At 45.9% G+C, this 19,119-nt stretch overlaps 1 protein-coding gene across 12 annotated transcripts in view; it reads left to right on the forward strand.

The window, feature by feature from the left end:
* Window positions 1-14,084, forward strand: part of LOC114029412 (alpha-enolase-like) — a 33,974-nt gene extending 19,890 nt beyond the window's left edge. For 8 of the 12 annotated variants that reach the window (XM_027843825.1, XM_027843836.1, XM_027843824.1 and 5 more), the window contains 8 exons: window positions 3,736-3,805; window positions 6,056-6,189; window positions 6,466-6,688; window positions 7,702-7,899; window positions 8,707-8,908; window positions 9,925-10,033; window positions 10,404-10,462; window positions 13,861-14,084. In XM_027843825.1, coding sequence (XP_027699626.1) covers window positions 3,736-3,805; window positions 6,056-6,189; window positions 6,466-6,688; window positions 7,702-7,899; window positions 8,707-8,908; window positions 9,925-10,033; window positions 10,404-10,462; window positions 13,861-13,999 — 1,134 coding nt within the window. In that variant the 3' untranslated portion in view covers window positions 14,000-14,084. Of the gene's footprint in view, window positions 1-1,962; window positions 2,047-3,735; window positions 3,806-6,055; window positions 6,190-6,465; window positions 6,689-7,701; window positions 7,900-8,706; window positions 8,909-9,924; window positions 10,034-10,403; window positions 10,463-10,603; window positions 11,400-13,860 lie in introns of those variants that run through there. The other 4 variants (XM_027843835.1, XM_027843828.1, XM_027843829.1 and 1 more) reach the window with 4 other exon arrangements.
* The last annotated feature ends 5,035 nt before the right edge of the window (window positions 14,085-19,119 follow it).

The raw sequence follows: 19,119 nt of genomic DNA on the forward strand, positions 1-19,119 counted from the left end.
CTCTCTCTCTCTCTCTCTCTCTCTCTCTCTCTCTCTCTCTCTCTCTCGATCTCTCCCTCTCTCCTTCCCTCCCTCTTTCACAGTGAAGCAGGGGAGGGAGCCTAGAAACACTATTCCCTTATCATGTTCACTTGACATTTTTATCAATGAATTGGACGGATAATGGTGTTGACGGCATCTTTATCAAACTTGTAGATGCCCCAGATGCAGTAGGGTTAGCTCACTCAGTGAATGATAGTCAATATAAAAAAATATCTGAACAGGCTAGAGCAGAGATGTCAAACACGAAGCCTGCATGCAGCCTGCAACACTCAGCCTCAACCAGATTAAGATATAATTAGGAAATATTGAACAAAATAAAATACGATAAAACATACGTAACATTACATTTTAAAACCAAGTCACTATGCAACCCATAGAGATCCTTACATATGGATCAATGGCCCCTGATTCTATTTTGTGTTTGACACCACTGGGCTAGACCACTGGCCTGATGAAATGTAATTTAATTTATATTTAATAGGGATAGATGTAAAGTCTTATACTTGGGTTCAAAGTCTCAAGGAGGGATAGTAAGACAATTGTTTGCCTCAAAAAGACCCTGAGGGTCTTTGTTTCCCTACCAGCTCACTTGGAGTCATGTGGAGAAGGCGACAGGTAGCCAAGCAAATGGGCTGGCCACACCCTTCTCTGGGCCCCTGCACATGCTCATGCCATGCCTAGAGCACCCCCTGCCAGAATCCCAGCTTCCTCTGGGGCTTCCTCAAAGGGGAGACACACACACACACACACACACACACACACACACACGCACACACACACACACGCACACACACACACACGCACACACACACGGCCTTTGGCTGCTAGTGTTTCCCACAGTGAAACGACACTGAAATTATTTTACCAACATTTTGTGTAAACTTATATTTCTGAACATTTCCTGTCCCAGTTGAATACAAACTACTTCAGGGTTGTTCTCCCTGGATTTCTTTTTTGTCTGTATCATCAGCACCCAGCTTATAGATGCCTGACACAGCAGCCACTTCAGAAATGCTTGTTTGGCTGGAGCTCCAGTCTTGGAGTCAGGAGGACCTGAGTTCAAATCCAGCCTCAGACACATGACATTTACTAGCTGTGTGACCTTGGACAAGTCACTTAATTCCAATTGCCTCACCCAAAAAAAAAAAAAAAAGCTTGGTTTTGATTGGGCTTGGCCTAAGAGAGGCCAGGCTTCCAAGAAGAGCACTGTATGTTTAGAGCTGGAAGGGACCTTGAGGTCATTTAATCCAATGCTATCATTTGAAAGATAAGACCCAGGAAAGTTAAATAACTTGGCTCCAGTCACATCCAGCGAGTGAAAAAGGCAGAATTTGAACCCAGGTCCCCTGATTGCACCACCAGGGCTCTTTCCTTCCATGCGCACCTCATCGAGAGCCCTGCATTCACTTCTGGGCACTGTGGTGTAGGGAGGTGGTGGGTGATTATACTTTAGATTGAGTCAAGGCCGTGAAGAGCCCAGAGTTAATGCTGCATGAGAATAATTTGAGGGAACCTTCTGATGTTTAGCCTGGAGAAGGGAAAACTCCAGCGGACATGGTGAGGCACCTCCAAATACTTGGAAAGCCATCTCATTCGATGTGCTCTGTGTAGCCCCAGAGGGCAGACTTCACCTCAACTCAGCTGGCCTCTATTAAGGCAGCATTCTAGGCTTGCTGCTGGGGAGGCAAAAATAAAAGTGACACACTTCCTGCCCTCAGTGAGCTTACGTTCTCCTGGCCGAGGTAGAAGATGTGAAGAGGCCATTTGAGGCTTGGTGCCAGAAAAATGTATAACAAAGCACAATGGGGCTGCTTCCAGAGGGCCCTCCTGGAGCCTTCAGCCACTCGAGCCCCGGGCGCTGGCCTCTCCAGCACACTGGGATTCTGGGACTTTGTCTGAACTGTGGATTTACTATTTTAGGGCTTTAAAAAAAGGGGGATGGGAAGAATTCCCATCTGAGCCAGGGACAGACTGCCTTATTCCTTGAGGACAAGGTTTCATCAGGTAATGCTAATGACCCCCCTTTGGCTTTCGCAAGCCTTTGCTGTTTAGTCTGCCCAGTTCTTACCTGACTTATCACCTGAAATCTCATCATCTTAGAGATTGATTCAGCTTTGATACTCATGGATGGATGGATGGATGGAGATAGATAGATGGATGGACGGATGGATGGATGGATGGATGGATGGATGGATGGATGTTCAGTCATTTCAATCACATCTGACTCTTTGTGACCCCATTTGGGGTTTTCTTGGCAAAGATACTGGAGTGGTTTGCCGTTTCCTTCTCTGGCTCATTTTACAGATAAGCAAAATGAGGCAAACAGGGTTAAGTGACTTGCCTAGGGTCACACAGCTAGTAAGTGTCTGAGGCCAGATTTGAACTCCAGCCCTGGAGCTCTATCCATTGCACCACCTCCTCGCTGTCCATAGCAAGCCCTGCAACCTTAATATTTACCTTGGGAGGTTGTTTACTTCACTCTTGTTAGCTCAAACCTTGTATTATTTGCAACTCCCAAAAAGACTTCTTGTTCCCTGCATTGCTGTGAATCCAAACCCTTATGCCCAGACCCCAGTAGGTCAGGGATTATTTTTTTTAGGTCTCCCTAGTGCTTTCCACAGACCGGTGAGTGAATGTTTTGCTGAATTAAATTGAATTGTTTCCCCCTATAAAAGCCCATGACCATGTCCTGGGGAATAGGCAGTCAGGGCTCAGCTAGGGCAAAGAAAGGGCTTAGAAAATCCTAATTTTGCCAGTAGTGATAATAATAATTAAAGATAAAAGGATACTTGAAAAAAGTTTTAAATGGCATGATATTTTGAATATGCTGTGATCCCAGTGTGGTATAATGATGAGAATAACTCTTTCTTTACCAGTTGATAGAAACTCGTTTCCAGCGGCGCTCAGCAGGGCTGGCGGAGCAGGTGGCCCTCCGCCACTATACTGGGAACCACCAGTGGTGAGAGGAAGGTGGATGAGAAGTGCTCTTTAAGCTATAAACAGATTGAAGGCAGAAAGCGTGCTATGCATCACCATTCTTTACTCTCTGGCATACTGTTATGCACATGGCCGTTCAGTGTTGATCGTTTCTTTATTCCTGACGGGTGCAGTCTGGTATAATGAACAGTGATGACCTTGGAATTAGGAAGACCTGGGTTCAAACCCAACCTCTGACACTTGTTTGCACTTGGAGCTTGGACGCGTCAGCCACGCTCTGTGCCTCAAGGAACTCTCTAAGATTTAACTACTAAATCACAGAGGGCTTGGGATCTGCGCTGGGGTCAAAAGGAGTGCCCATCACTGCCCAAATCTCCCTCATATATTCACAGCGATCAACCTGACAATGTCTGATAATTCATCAGATGCTGTCTTAGTAGAGAGAAGGAAAATGGTGACAAGGAATACAGTCAGATGCATCTTTATCATGCTGAGCCATCATGGTAAAATCAGAGGCAGGAGTACACCTCGCCTCATGTGCTAGTGATCTGCATTGAATATTTTAATGAACTAATTAACTGATTTACTGACTACTCCCTCTTAGATTTTTTTTTCTTAAGCCCAATCAGATGTGTGTCAACTGTTCACTGATTAACAATTCAGGATCAACCCCTGCCAAAAATTGGGTCACTGCCTGCAGGCCGCCGTCCTGGGGAGCTTGTCTTCCCTACAGCGCACCTGTCTTCTGCCTTACAGAGACTTAATGTCATGGAGCAGGAGAAAATTGACTACCTGATGTTGAACATGGATGGCACTGAGAATAAAAGTGAGTCTCTGTCATGGAAATGAGAGGTCAAGTCAGCGAGCATTTGTGAAACGCAATGTGCTAAGCTCAGTCCCTGCCCTCCAGGAGCACATGGTCTAATGGTGACGACAGCTGTGTACAAACAAGATAGAAACAGTGGCCATGGGAACTGGTCTGACTGAAGGCCCTGCCTAGCGTGGAAGGGCATCAGGATTGGCTTCCGGCAGAAGGTGGGGCCTGGGAAACCAGGAGGAAGGGACTAGAGGAAAAGTATTCCCAGCCTGGGGACAGCGGGGAGGTAGAGGCTGGAGAGCCTTCTGGTGGAATCTCCTCGAAGAAGGCTGCGTGTCTTTGCATGGTCTTCCCTGGCGGGGAAGAAGGACGCTTCTTGAGGCTCCTTCTAGTTTTCTTGTATTACCAGGAAAAAGAGTTTGGATCTTTTTATGCCTGGAAGGCCAGTGGATTGTCTGTTGTTCCTCTCCAGCAGTAGCCGTAAAGAAATCTCGGGGTTTTGACAGTTTTGGGGACCTGGGCCGCCAGGTGCGGCTGATAGAGCACCAGGCCTGGAGTCAGGAAGCTCAAATCCAGCCTCAGATACTTCCTAGCTGTGTGACCCTGGGCAAGTCACTTCACCCTGTTTGCCTCAGTTTCCTCATCTGTAAAATGAGCTGGAGAAGGAAAAGGCAAACCACTCCAGTCTCTGCCAAGAAAACCCCAAATGGGGTCACGAAGAGTCAGAAGGAATGAACAAGGCTTGTAATGCCCACAGTGGTTGTCCTGGAGTCCCTAGCTGTATGCACAGCCCTTCCTGCCAGATGTATTTAGGTAGCCTTTAACTGGTTCAGAGTGGACTTTGCCTTCCTTTGTATCCCAGAGATCTGTATCTGAGAGATAGTAGGACAAAAGACATTCCTGCTGCTCAGCCTTTGGGAGCTCAGCTTCCCTCTTCTCCCCTCCCCTGGATCTGCAGTGCACCCTTTAGGGCTTTCACCCTTGGGTGTGTTTAGTATTCTGCCCTGCCCCCCTTCTAGGTGAGCTAAGCAACTTAAGATCACCAGGATATCTCTCTCTCTCTCTCTCTCCCCCTCTCCCTCCTTCTCTCTCTCCCCTTGCCTCCTTCTCTCTCTCTCTTTCTCTCTTTCTCTCTCTCTCTCTCTCACACACTCTCTCCATATCTCTCCTCTCTCTCTCTCATTCTCTCTCTCTCTCCCCCTCCCCCCCTCCTCCACTTTCCTTTCTCCCTCTCCCCTTTCCCCCCTCGCCCTCCTTCTATCTCTCCCTCTATCTGCAGTAGCTAGCCCTTACATAGTACTTAGTAAATCTTGTTTGCTGAATTCAATTGGATTTGCCCTGACAAGAATTACAAAACTCTAGAGGGAAAGGTTTGCTATGGGAAATAGCCAATGTGTGTTTCATGGTTTAGAATCCCTGGTTATAGAATTTGCTAAAGCTGAAATTCAGATCCCATTCCCTTGGCTGAGGAAATCAACGGAAAGTATAGTGCTCCTCCTCCTGTTTAGAACTCCTGCCCAAATAGGAGATGGTTTGTGTTTCTGATTGGCAGACTGTTAAAAAAAATTTTTTTAATTTAAAAAAAGGCTACAGCAAAGTCAGTGGACATGTCAGCTAAATTGATTTTTAAAAATAAAAAGAAGCGCCCCCAGACACTGACATCCCGAAAAGAATTAGGAATCATTAAGCTGCAGCCACCCTTCCAGGCCTCTGCACATTTTCTTTCATTGTGCCTTGTGCAAGAAAGACCTTTATGCCCCTTCTGAACTGGGTTGAATCCCTCTCTCATCTCTTTTTTTTTTTTAATTTTTTTTTAATTTTTAGGCAATCAGGGTTAAGTGACTTGCCCAGGGTCACACAGTCAGTAAGGTCTGAGGCTGGATTTTAAATTTGGTCTTCCTGACTCGAGGCCAAATTGCTTGTTTCTCTCTTTTTATTCTTTGTTACAAGGAATGGGCTTACTGGGAAAGACAGGGAAGGAAGCAGGGAAGAATATATTTGGGACTGAAGGAGATATAAAAGCAGAAGATAGCAATACAAATTTACTTTGTTTAAATAAAGATTTTTTTTGTAAGAACTGCCATATTCTCCCATAAACATTTTTCAGTGTCACTATTAGAAACCACATGCTGACTAGGCTTTTGATGTTATTGTGTGGTTTCTCATATGTTAAAAAGAGGCAACAGAAAGAATAATTGGAATCAGATGGATGATCTTTAAAGAAATATCTTATTTAACAGATCTCTTGGCCTATTTCAGGTAAATTTGGTGCGAATGCCATACTTGGAGTGTCTCTGGCTGTTTGCAAGGCCGGAGCTGCTGAGAGAGGTGTCCCCTTATACCGCCACATTGCTGACCTTGCTTGTAAAGAAGAGATCGTTCTACCTGTGCCAGTAGGTTTCTCGTCTAGGGCCTCTAAATTCTGTCTGGGCTATAGGAACCCAAGGCCTCCAGAGGCCTGATGATTTCCACTTCAAAAGGGAATCAGCCCAAGTGGCATTGATAGCAGTGAATGTAAGGGAACGTCTCTGTGGCTTGAGGGGAGACGTAGACTGGCTGAGAGATCCTCATCTAGGTAGTCTCTGCCTCAGTGGAGCTGGCCCAGAGAAGCAGAGCTCCCAGACAAGGCTCCATCACACACTGTGGTCACTGTCCCTCTTCCTCCTCAGGCCTTCAACGTGATCAATGGTGGCTCCCATGCTGGTAACCAGCTGGCCATGCAGGAGTTCATGATCCTCCCGGTAGGAGCTGAGAATTTCAGGGAGGCCATGCGCATTGGCTCTGAGGTCTACCACCACCTGAAGACTGTGATTAAGGAGAAATTTGGGACAGATGCCACCAATGTGGGGGATGAAGGCGGCTTTGCTCCTAACATCCTGGAGAATAAAGAAGGTGAAAATGTTGAGTGGAACAAGCCAGCTTCAGTTTATTTAGGCCCCTGGGGTCCTGGTGCATTTTTCCAAGAGGGTTTTTAAGTCAGAATATTGCCTTTTTCCTGCTCCAGGGTCAGCCCTCTGTTGGACTCTTTCTTTACTGGATTATTCTCATATGTCAGTTCCGACTGTTGGGAAAGCTGTATTCTTTCTGCCCTTTTCAAAGCATGTGCCTTAGTAAGCCGGCTGTGGGGGCTGGGGTTGATGCTGCCACGAAGTAACAAGTCCCTCCCTTTCACCAAGGAAAACAATATAGTCTACTTCGTTATTCCTCAAATAACTAGACATACCTAGTCTGATTATTTCTCTAAAGGAGGCTGACTGTGTGCTTTGAGCCCTTTTGTTCTAGGAAAGGTCTGAAATGATAGTTCAGGAAAGGGGTCATGAGTCATTTGCAACTTTTCTCCAGTCATTGTGGTTAATTAAACCTTAATAGTACTTAACTGATTAAACACAACTAAATGAAGTTCCCTTGACAGTGGCACAGATTTCTGTGGCATCTATCTTTGATGGCCAAGGTTAGAGGCTCTTCCGGTTCAGGCCTCCATCTCCGCAGTCCATTTACTTGTTCTGAGATCCTCAGCTGCTGATTCTGTTTAAACTTTGCTTCTCTGAAAGGCCTTATCTCAGATGCTTCCTGTAACTGCAGCGTGGCAGACAGACCTGCCCTGGGCTCTACATCTGGGCCACTCGTCAGTGGGAAGACCCCTTCTTAATGACTAGACCAAATTTCCCTCTGCGTGACCTCATTCTAAGGGCTGTGCCACTCTCAGTTAGAAACAGCTTGTCTTCCTCCAGGCTGGGGAGAGCAAAAGTAACTGGAGCCCTGAACCAGACAAATTATGGAAAGAACATTTCATCCTCTCCCCTCTTGATTCCTTTTGAGTAAAATTTCTAACCATTGCTCCAGCATAGTTTATGGACCAACTGTTTCTTTACCCTTGTTGCTATTGCTGCCGTCATGTCTTCCAGCTCTTGAACTGCTGAAAGAAGCAATCGCTAAGGCTGGCCACACCAATAAAGTTGTCATTGGCATGGATGTCGCTGCCTCGGAGTTTTACAGGGACGGAAAGTACGACCTGGAGTTCAAGTCTCCTGATGACCCCAGCAGACACATGACTGCTAAGGAGCTGAGCAACATGTACAAGTCTTTTATCAAGGATTACCCAGGTGAGGCCCTTAGGATCAGGCTTCCAACTCCTGGCTTAGGAGAGTGCAGGGTAGAACTGGAGACTCCAGCTCCCAAGGTTCTTCAATAGTAAATCAGTCAGTGACCGTGGGATCTGTGGGGAGTTGTGAGCCCCTGGCGTGGTCCATGCATATATGAACCATGGAATATGCACGAGTGCTGAGTCCACTCACAGCCTTCCCCCGAAGTTGTAGAGTGAGTGTTTGGGGCACTCTCATTAAAACCCAGGGATTCCAGGGATCTCCAAAGCAGTGTAGCTCTTCTAACTCCCTTTCAGTACATAGAGGCAGCTAGGTGGCACAGTGAGCACAGGGCTGAGCTTAGTCAAGAGGACCTGAGTTCAAATCTGGCCTCAGCTGCTGGCTGTGTGACCCTGGGCAATCACTTAACCCCGTTTGCCTCAATTTTCTCATCTGTAAAATGGGGATAATAGTAGCACCTATCTAGCAGGGTGGTTTTGAAGATCAAATGAGATAAGATTTTTAAAAAGTGCTTAGCAGAGTGCCTGGCACATAGGAGGCACTAAGCATATAAACATTCTCTTCCCTTTTCCTTCTTTTCCTTACTGTTATACTTAAAGCAACACAGATTGATTTGAAGGTTTCTTGTCCCAAAATTCCAGGTTGTCTCTTATGCCCTAATAAAGCACTAGATCATCAGAGAAACTCAAGTTTGTTGACCTATACTTAAACAGAAAGCTATTTCTGAGGGTCATCTGTGTAACACACACATTGGAATTCAGCACCGTCAGTGTACCCCATTCATGTTTTCCGTTCTCCTTCCCTTAGTGGTGTCTATTGAAGATCCCTTTGACCAGGATGATTGGGAAGCTTGGAGGAATTTCACTTCTTCTGTAGGCATCCAGGTGGTAGGGGATGATCTCACTGTTACCAATCCCAGGCGTATCAAAAAGGCCATCCAGGAGAAAGCCTGCAACTGCCTCCTGCTCAAAGTGAACCAGATTGGCACCGTCACGGAGTCGATCCAGGCGTAAGTCCTCTGGCACAAGCACGAGGAGGGGAGGTGCAGAGTCTGGCGTCAGCCTGGCCTGCTGAGCCCCTCAGGGCCCCAGCTGTGCATCACAGGGCCAGGTTTACGGAAACTTGATGGTGGACGTTAAAGTGATAGAGAGCAGTCCAGAGGCTGTGGGAACAAGGGACGAGGATCATTAACGCATGCCTTTCTGAGGGCCATTGGTGACTTCTCTGTGTTCTTAGCCAAGGGGTGAGAAATAGTCTGATGGCCTTATGGTCAGGAATCCTTTTTCTCGATGAAGTGAACTTTAAATAACTGAGAACTAAAGTGTGTGCTTCCCAGAGCCTTGTTCACCATCCACCTGTTCTTTGGACTCGCTGATTCTCCCTCCGTCTGTCCTTTCCTCTCCATTCTCACTGCAGCTCCCTTAGGGCTGGCCCTCATGACCATCTCCCTGGCACTTTCAGTAGCCTTTCCCACTCTACCCTCTCTAGACCAGAGCAAGCTAGACAGAGATCAACTTATGTCCTTCTGCCGACAAAATTCTTCACCAACTTCCTATAACCATGGCATGCAGTCAAGACTCCTTGGCCTTCTGTTTAGGCCCTCCACAATCTGGGGCCACTTGCCTGGCCTTTCTTGTCTGCTTTCTGCTCCTCCCCAGGTCCTCCGGGCTTTAGCCAAACTGTCTCACACACTTCATTTTCACATTTCTGCATTTTTTCATCATTCTTGACTTCCCTTCTACCAGCCTTTCCCAGGTGCCAAATGTCACAGCCCTCAAAGCCTTGCTTGATTTCCCCACTACTTATGCCCACTCAGCAGCGTCCCAGAACTTTGGGGCTCTCTTAGAAACTTCCCTTATAGCCTGTTCATTTTTGTTATGTGCCATATCCTCCATTAGCCTGGGCTCTTTGGTCTGGCCTAAACTCTTTGTCCCTCAGTGCCAAGCACAGGTGCTTTGTACAACAGAAGTGACGTGCTTAACATGTCATCACATGTGTTTTCTGTCTTTTTTGTGGGGCATCTAGGTGCAAGATAGCCCAGTCTAGTGGGTGGGGAGTAATGGTTTCCCATCGTTCTGGGGAGACTGAAGATACCTTCATTGCAGACCTGGCAGTGGGTCTCTGCACTGGGCAGGTAAGGAAATGTTTTGTGCTGAAGGTACTCCTTGCATCCTAGAAGCCCCAGCCTTCAGGGTGACTGGGACATAAGACATCCCGGACATCTTCCTGAAATGACAATGACGCTTAACTGAAGAGAGAAACTTCACGTAATCAGCGTGTCTTGCCCTTACCTAGCCATGATCTACCAGAGGGCCAGGATTTCCCAGCGTCTTTCCGACAGGCCAACAGCCTCTTCTAGGCCTGGGCTTCTCTTTGGAGTCTCACAGTCACTCAGGTCCTGATTGACATCTGCCTGCCCCTTCCCACAGTCCCACATCCCACCTGCAGAGCCTCCCTACTCTGTGCTCACCTACAAGGATTCCTCCTGATTTGCTTTCTTCCAGATTAAGACTGGTGCCCCTTGCCGATCTGAGCGTCTGGCCAAGTATAATCAGCTTCTCAGGTGAGACGTTTTGGGAGCCTCTGAGGGAAAATCAACAAGGCTCTTCTTTCCTTGGTACTTAAGTGGTTAAATCTGTGACCTTACCCATGGGGGTACTCCCTCCAGTGATACAGTCCCCAACCTATCGCTCTCCTCCCATAGGGTGGGACCCAGGATGCCTGGAGGGAATGCAGCACTGAGCACATAGGCCTTTTTTCTGGGAGGATGGTGGTGTCCTGACCAGCTACGTGCAGTTCAACAAAAACAATCCAGCCCTGGTGGCCTCTCCTTTTAAGAACAAAGGGATGTCTCAGAATCTTCTGTGCCCTCAAGTGAACGAGGAAGCATGATGCAGGGAAAACCGAACCCAATTGATACACACATTTGGTTGGAGGCCAGCTCTGCTCCTTAAGCAGCTGTGAGCCCTGGGGAATCCCCTGAGTCTCTCTGTGCCTCAGTTGCCTCCTCTGCAAAAGGAGGGAAGGTGGACTAACCAATCTCCAGAGTCCCATCCTGCTCCAAATTCTGTGGTTTTGTTGAAATGCCTGTTTGTATTGCTGCCTTTATCACCAGGCACAAGGGTGGCAGGAGTCTCGTCCCAAAGGACAGGATGGGATTTCTTTTTCTTTCCTGAATCCACAGCTGGTAGAGCCTTCCCTGGCCCGTATTATCGTGCTTCTGTTTTGTCGTTAGTTATCTTTGCGTACAGGAGCCTGAAACCCAGACAGATGGAGTGATTTTCCCAAAGTCACTTGGATATGTTGGTGTTGGCGTGGGCGATGCTGGGCGGGGGAGAGGCACACTGTACTCATGGCTGTGGAAGCCCGGTGAATTTCCTTCAGTTCAGTTGATTTACATTTTTCCATATTCCTGTCCAGGAAAATTCTGACAATCTTGAAATTGATCTGCTAGAGATTGCTGTGACATATGACTAAACTTTATGTCTTATTAATTTTCATCATTTCATTTTTTTTCTTCTGCCCTGAGAGGAGCGGTGTAGCTGGGGTGCACCGCAGTACAGAGTGCTGGGCCTCAGGGTGACCTGAGTTCAAACTCAATCTCAGGTTCTTACTAGCTATAGGACCTTGGGCAAGTCACTTAACCTCCATTTGCCTCAGTTTCCTCATCTGTAAATGGGGATGATACCAACACCTACCCCCCAGGGTTGTTGTGAGGATCAGTATTGCTGAGATAATATCTGTGAAGCACCCAGCACAGTTCCCAACACATAGTAGATGCTTAGTAAATGCTTATTCCCTTATTCTCCTAACTCCAGTTTTGAAAATCATGTCAAACACTAGTTGTCATATTTGTTCATCTTGTGATCTTCTCTCCCAGCTTCCATGCCACAGTTTGCCGCACATCTTCCAAAAGTGCCGTTATTTCCATGCTGTTGAAAGACTTCTGTCCGTGTGGCCTAGCACTTGGAAGGATCTGAGGTTCTCCACATGCATTATCTCCCTTGATCCTCACCGCAGCCTTACTAAATACTGTTATTCACACTTGACAGGAGGCGATGCAGGCTCCCGACGTGGTCAGAATCCTTAAGTAGTGCTAAGTGGTAGGCCTCCACCCTAGGAATTTAGGGTCCGAATTCAGCCCAGAGAGCACAAACAGCAGTTTCCCTTGTTTGGTCTGGCTTGGAAGTGCTCATCTGCCAGGAGAATAATGCTGACCATTGATTATTATTCAAAACTATGTTCAAGGCTTTGTTCTTCTGGTTGTTCAGTCGTGTCTGAGTCTTCAGGACCCCATTTGGGGTTTTCTTGGCAAAGATACTGGACTGGTTTGCCATTTCCTTCTCCAGCTCATTTTACAGATGAGAAAACTGAAGCAAACTGGGTGAAGTGACTTGCCCAGGGTCACACAGTAAGTGCCTGAGGCTGGATTTGAACTTAAGTCTTCCTGATTCGAGGCTTGGCGCTGTATCTACTGCACCACCCAGCTGCTGTCCTCATATAGCAAGTTCAGGAAACAGCTAGCCATCCAGGGGAGTAATGGGAATTCAAGCTAGAAGGGGAGGTTGGAGCCCATTTATGGGGGGATCTAAGTGCTTCAGGGTCATTAGTTTTACTTTCTGTTCTAGGCAGTAGGGAGTCACTTAAGGTTTGTGAGCAAGAGAATGACATAGTCTTTGTCTATTAGATTATTTTGGTAGCTGTGTGATAGACTACGAGAATTTTTTTTTAAAAGCAGAACTTTTTATTATTTACAATATAAAGGTTACAAAGGTGTATATGTGCTTATATATATTGCCCTTAGGTCACACATTTTCATTGTAATGTACATGTGAAGCTTTCCTGGGATTGACTGTTAAGAACACAATACTGCCCAGTTTTACACGACTATTTTGATTTGGTAGCCTAGACCAGCCAGAAGATCCAAGATAAGAGGAAAGAAGTCATATCTGAATACAGGATATACTTTTGACTCTTCCTAGCAGTATTATTACAATCTCCTAAGTCTCAATATTTAAAAATCACCAGGAACAATATGGGGGGGGGGTGAGGAGAGGGAGAGGAAAAGGAGGAGGGAGGGAAAAAAGGGGAGGAGAGCCTGAGTTTGCACAGATGTTAGCCAAAACAGGTCATTTTGGGTAGTGACTGAGGAGCCAAAGATTGGGGTGACTTAGAGAGATGAAAAGACAGAAATCATGATCAGAATTTGGGGCCCTGGGGAAGTCTAAGATGCAGCCACACCTACGAGTGGCGGGCATGGAATGGAAATGGGGTGACAGGAGCCAGCTGATCACCCAGAAGGGCAGGGTGTTTGGAGGGACATAAGTGTGAATATTGGAATTGTCAAGAATGAGAGCTGGGGTTGCAGGGAAGAGGACAGCAACCACCCCCCAGCCCACCCCTACTGTGAGAAAGAAGAGGAGGTGACCATGCAGGCCCACGGAGGACAGCAGCAGTCCGAACAGAGTGATATTACTAGATACTGGGAACTTGCAAGCTGAGGCTGTGGGGTGCGGGCAGAGAGGCAGCCCCTGGCCCTCTGTCACAGGGGCTGTGGATTAGGAGGCAGCCAGAGGATGGGGAAATCGGACATAGTATGTTATGAGAAGATCATTTACAAGAAGTTGTGCTAAAGGAAGTTGCTGAGAACTGTGATTAGAGTGGGAGAGAAACTGGCCAGATTCTGGGCTCACCACACCCTGGGAGGGAGGCGACAGGGCATTTGGCCCTTCTTGACCCACTTGGGGTAGAGGCTTAATTATAAGAACCACCAACGTTTCTGTTGCACTTGAAGGTTTGTGAATCATCTGCTGTGACCCAGCCCCCAGAGGAAGCCACAGAGGTAGCATCGTTTCCATTTTCCATCTCATGCACTGCCTACTTGCTCCAGTCCCTAAGCAAGGAATTTTATGGCATTAGAATGTGACACACGATGGGTTTCACTCTTTCTGTTCTCTGCAGAATTGAAGAACAGCTGGGCAGCCAGGCTAAATTCGCTGGTAGGAACTTCAGAAAACCCACTACAATTTGCCAGACTGATGGATCTTCTGTAGTCACCACCCTAGCAGTTTTTATGTGCCATGTCAGAAGCCATCGGTAACCCACGGGAAAGGCGTGGCTGTATCTCTGGAGGGACAGGGTCCTACTGGGCTAATAAATCATCTTTCTACCCCTTTGTCATTGAACAATTGTTTGGAGTGCTCATTAATACTTGATATCACCTATGTAGAATTGCACTTGGACAGAGATGAGGGAGAGAAGGGTAGTTCAGGGGTTGTGTTCATAGGTTGGAGGTTAATTAATTGCATTGGATGAGAACCCAGTTTCAGAGTTGGGGAGGAGTGACCCACAAGAGTGGCTGCAACAGCAGGTCTGGAGTGTAGCAAAAAACCAGCTACTACTACAATTAAAAGAGCTTGAATATAGGAAACTTTCGATTCTGTTCAAGTATTAAGCACCTACTATGTGTCAGACACTATGCTAGGTATACAAAGACAGAGTTGAAATAGCCCCTACTCTCAAAGTGCTTACATGCTATAGCAAATAGAAATGGGAGATAGTTGAGATCCTAAGATGATCAATGATTTCAGACTTGGTCTAGAAGCCAAGTAAGACTATTGACTAAGTCCTCCAACTAGATCAAAGAAAACTGCTACTGTCACCATCCAAGTGGCAGGAGAAAGAAGTACCACCTAGAAGTGGGGAGCCAGAAGGGGATATAGAAAGGATCGTCTCTACCCCGCCCCCATTCGTGTTCTGGATGAGACTGGAGCCCAGAAAAGGTCCATAGTGCGTGCAGGGTCACGTGACCAGAGCACAGCTTCATAAATCATGACTAATGAGCTGATGAAAAACAACACGAAAATGTTCACTAATTGAAGACTGTAGGCTCATCTGACTTACACACTCGAGTAGCATGGGTTGTAGGAAACGTACTGGTTCTGGGGACCTCGATTCAAATCTCAATTCAGTTCACCTATGAGCTACAGGAAGCTAGGCAGGTCACTTCTCCAGGCCCGTTTCCTCATCTGTAAAAGTGAGAGGTTAGAATAGATGATGTCTTGATCCCCATTCTAAATCTGTAACCTCATGAATCCCTTAACTTAGGACCTTTCCATCTTTATGGAATAAGCTGTCCTATTTTACTGACGCCCCAGATTCCCACTGGAGGCCTTAGAAGTTAGTACCTCAAGAATGTAAACACAGAGAGAGGAAGTTCACCTGGATGACTAACACTGTTCTTAAGAACCACAGCCTGTGTTCATTGAGAAAACAAAATTAAAGTTCAAATAATCTTTATATTCAACTATAGCTCTTTACACAGGTTGTTCAAAATTCATCCAGTGTTACATTTTTGTCAGTGGCTAAGTACATTTTAAAATTCTCCACTGAAGTCCTCTGACGTTTCACTGTAGTAAGGTTCACGGAAGCCGGACCAACGAAGCTGAAATTCAGGCAGGTCCTGGCAGCCCAGGAGACCCACGTACCATCCTTATCTGTTTCTACACTTCTAATAGCAAAAGGGAGTTGGGTATTAAGAGCCACACAATTCTTAAACTCTCTATTGGAGGAAATAAACCACATCCATGTTGATATTCTAGCTATACATGAAAGAATTTTGGCCAGAAAATGTCTCAGCCAGTAAAAATATCTTGCCAGTCAGAAAGAGTATGCCATGTCAGAGTACAAATTCACCTGCATAACTTCAAAGGAGACTATGATAAAAGACTGAAGGCTGTCTCCTTACAATAGAGATGAGAAATAGTCAATCAGAAAATCAGCCTGCAGAGTGTAGTGTGGAAACCAAGCAAGCTGCATCATTCTAAGAATCTTGGTCAGTCGAGTGCTCTGCTGGGTGTGTCCGGTGATCGGTTTTCATCAGCGACAGTACTGACATCCCTGCTCTTGAACCTGACTGCTTCAATACCCTGTGGACTGATGTGAGGACATTTCACCCATTGAAGGAGATAAAAGTCAGGAATCGTGGTGGGACCTGATCAATTGTCAAGGGAAACCTTGCTGGCTGTGATACCATTTCAAGGCAGACAGGAATGAATTTCCAAAATACTTCCAAAAGGAGAATATTGTAAAAGAATGGAAAAGACCACCAGCCAATAGACCTATTTTTTATCTCTATAAAACCCTTGTAAGAATGTTATATTCATACATACGTTATCCTTGCTGAAAAGAAGGAATGTACCAAGCAGTCATAGATGACTTTCTCCCTCAGATTACATCTTCAGTTATCCGATCATAGGATTTCAAGCTCCAGGGGTGTGTAAATTACTTGGGACAAGCAACCGTTTTGACCAGTTTCACTGGGCGTTGGCAAGGGCCGTGGGTTTTTGCTTCTGCTGACACCAGTCTGACTCAGTACATCCAACTTTGACCGAGTAAAACTGAACCGAGCTGGCGCCCCCATCTCTAATTAGTTCTCTATCAGCCGAGTGCTGCCTTTTAGGCTATAAATACATTCCATCATTTTCTTTTGTCCTGCTTTTCAGTCTACAGTCTTTAAGAATGGCTGTTGCTCCAAGAAAAAGGACAAAAGTTGTAGCTCTTAAAGAGCACACATCTCAATGACTACTGGAGATGTGGCAGCAGCTAGTGGTGTAGGTGAGTCAAGTGCTTTCAAGGATTATTCAAGCCAACAATGAAATGAGAACAATTATACCAAAGTGAAGAGGAAAGTGTGGTCAAAAATGAAAAACAATGCCAGGAACTGACAAACTATCTCTGGGAAACAGACTAATCCTCAGCAAATAAGCAAAGCTCTTCAGAGTGACCCGAAGTTCCAGGGATGGGTGCTGAGCCCTCTATAGTGCTTCATCAGCTCCTGAAAGTTGGAAGAACATCAAGAAAGCCAGTTTAAAAAAAAAAAAGCTGCTAACTTTTGAAGAAAAAACACTCAGATAATACAAAGGCTGGATTACTAAGACTGAGAAAAGGGCCACAAAACTATAGAAATTCACTTTCAAGGATAATCCGAAACTATTGTCGGAAGTCCAGATGAGCCTGTAGGAAACGGACACTTTAAAATATAAGGCATCCACAAAAAAAAAAAAAAAAGATTTAAAAAAATTTTCCAGTGGGCCTGAGAGTCTTGTCCCCTTTGAGGAAATTATGAATTCTGATAAAAACATAGTGGTGTACTGAAATGCACTTTAGTTATTCCAGAATTAAGATCCAATATGGAAATGAACCATTGTAACATGGCCTTGAACAATGCCACACATCACAAAAGATGTGATCACAATTAAGAAATTTATCCAAGTCATGGAAATAAATATACTTTAATGGCTTGGAAACTCACCTTATTTGAACTGCATTGAAAATCTATGGGCTAGACAAGTTTCCCAGGGGGCCCCCCCGAAGGAGATGGATGTGCCCTTGGGGCCCTCCCTGACTGGGGCCTGGCCCCCTCAAGCCCTCAATCCTTGGGCCTTCCGTCATTACCCTGCCTCCCCCCACTGTGGGTGGGTCCCTCGAGGCCCCGGCCCCTATCCTTCAGGGCCCGCATGGTCTGCCTGGCATGTGGGTCCCCCAGACTAGCAGGTTGGGGCTTTAGTGACCTTGACTGCCCTTGGGCCACCAACCAGTTGTTGGCCTGGCAGCAGCTATGGAGGTGGTCTCATACTGTGTCTCTCATGATATTAGGGGGAAAAAAAGTCAACAACCTGTCAGGCATCCCAGACCTTGCAACTTTTGTGGCCCAAGATTGCCGAACTTCAGAGGAATCCATAGAGATGTGGACATCAACCTCTTCACCCCAGAAGACTCCTTCCCCAGTTTTCTCCCCACTGGACCAGACTGAACAATGGAGCTGGGAGAAGCTTCTGGGACTTGACCTGCTTCCTATCACTCTGGCAGACAACTCTGCCTCAGAAATTCTGAGGTCACTTGGCCACCACTAGTTTTAGTGGCCAGGCCTTAAAAAAGATTTCCTTGCCATCTTCAGCCTTTAACCCAATAATAAAAGCAGTCAGTAGGGGGAAGATGGGCCTTCATGTTACCATTAGACCTGGAAGAAACTCCAGAGGAAAAATCCTTGCTCCTCCCCCCATAATAAAACTTTGGTTTTACAAGGACTGTAGGGATTCTTTGGACTATATTGGCCATCTCGTTGATGCTATAGCAAGTCTGACTGCCTAGTAACAAAGCAAGGTAAAAGAGATTTTTTATTCAAGTTCCTACTAATGAAACAAAATAAATGTTCTGTACGTGGTGTGTGGGGAAAAAAAGAAAATCTATGGGCTATAATCAAAGTTAGACTTTGAAAAATGGTCTGTTCATCAAAGTACCCTTTATATCGAGTGATGTGATTTCATGATGAATTAAAAATCCTATGAACTCAATACCAACTTGTGTGAAAGGAGTGATTGCAACAAAATAAGGACATATTGCATATTAAGTTATAAAATTTATCAATCAATGTAATTATTTTATTTTGTCCCAGTTAATTTGCACACTGCTGTATATGAACCTTAGAGATCATTCGAGTCCAGGTGCCTTGTTTTAGAAATAAGAAATATGGAGGCAGCTAGGTGGCTCAGTGGATAGAGCACCTGCCCTGGAGTCAGGAGGACCTGAATTCAAATCTGGCCTCAGACACATAACACTTACTCGCTGTGTGACCCTAGGCAAGTCACTTAATCCCAATTACCTCACCAAAAAAAAAGAAGGAAGGTGAGGGGTTAAGTGACTAGCCTAAGGTCACATAAGCAGTAGTAGCAGGAGAGGGATTTGAGCCCTGGCTTTATAATCCAAATTCGTTGCCCTTTCATCTTAATACAGACTAAGGAATACCAAAACCTGGCACAAATAAACATGGAATGCACCACAAGATAACAAGCAAGCCAGTTTCATTGGGAGGAGATGCTCACAAAATGAGGCAGAGCTAGGTGAAGCAGTAGATAGGGCAGTGGATAGAACACTCATCTTTCTGAGTTCAAATCCAGCCTCAGACACTTACTAGCTGTGTGACCCTGGGCAGGTCACTTCACCCTGTTTGCCTCAGTTTCCTCATCTGTAAAATGAACTGGAGAAGGAAATGGCAAACCACTCCAGTATCTTTGCCAAGAAAACCCCAAATGGGGTCAGGAAGAGTCAGACATGACTGAAAAACGACTGAAAATGAAGGGATGGTCAGGGAGGATAGACACAGGGCAATCTGCTGGCATCCTGGATGGAGTTGGGTACCCCCCTGGACCCCAGAGGGAA

This window comes from Vombatus ursinus, unplaced genomic scaffold (assembly GCF_900497805.2).
Source record: "Vombatus ursinus unplaced genomic scaffold, bare-nosed wombat genome assembly UNPS02014932.1, whole genome shotgun sequence".
In the NCBI taxonomy this organism is placed as follows: domain Eukaryota; kingdom Metazoa; phylum Chordata; class Mammalia; order Diprotodontia; family Vombatidae; genus Vombatus; species Vombatus ursinus.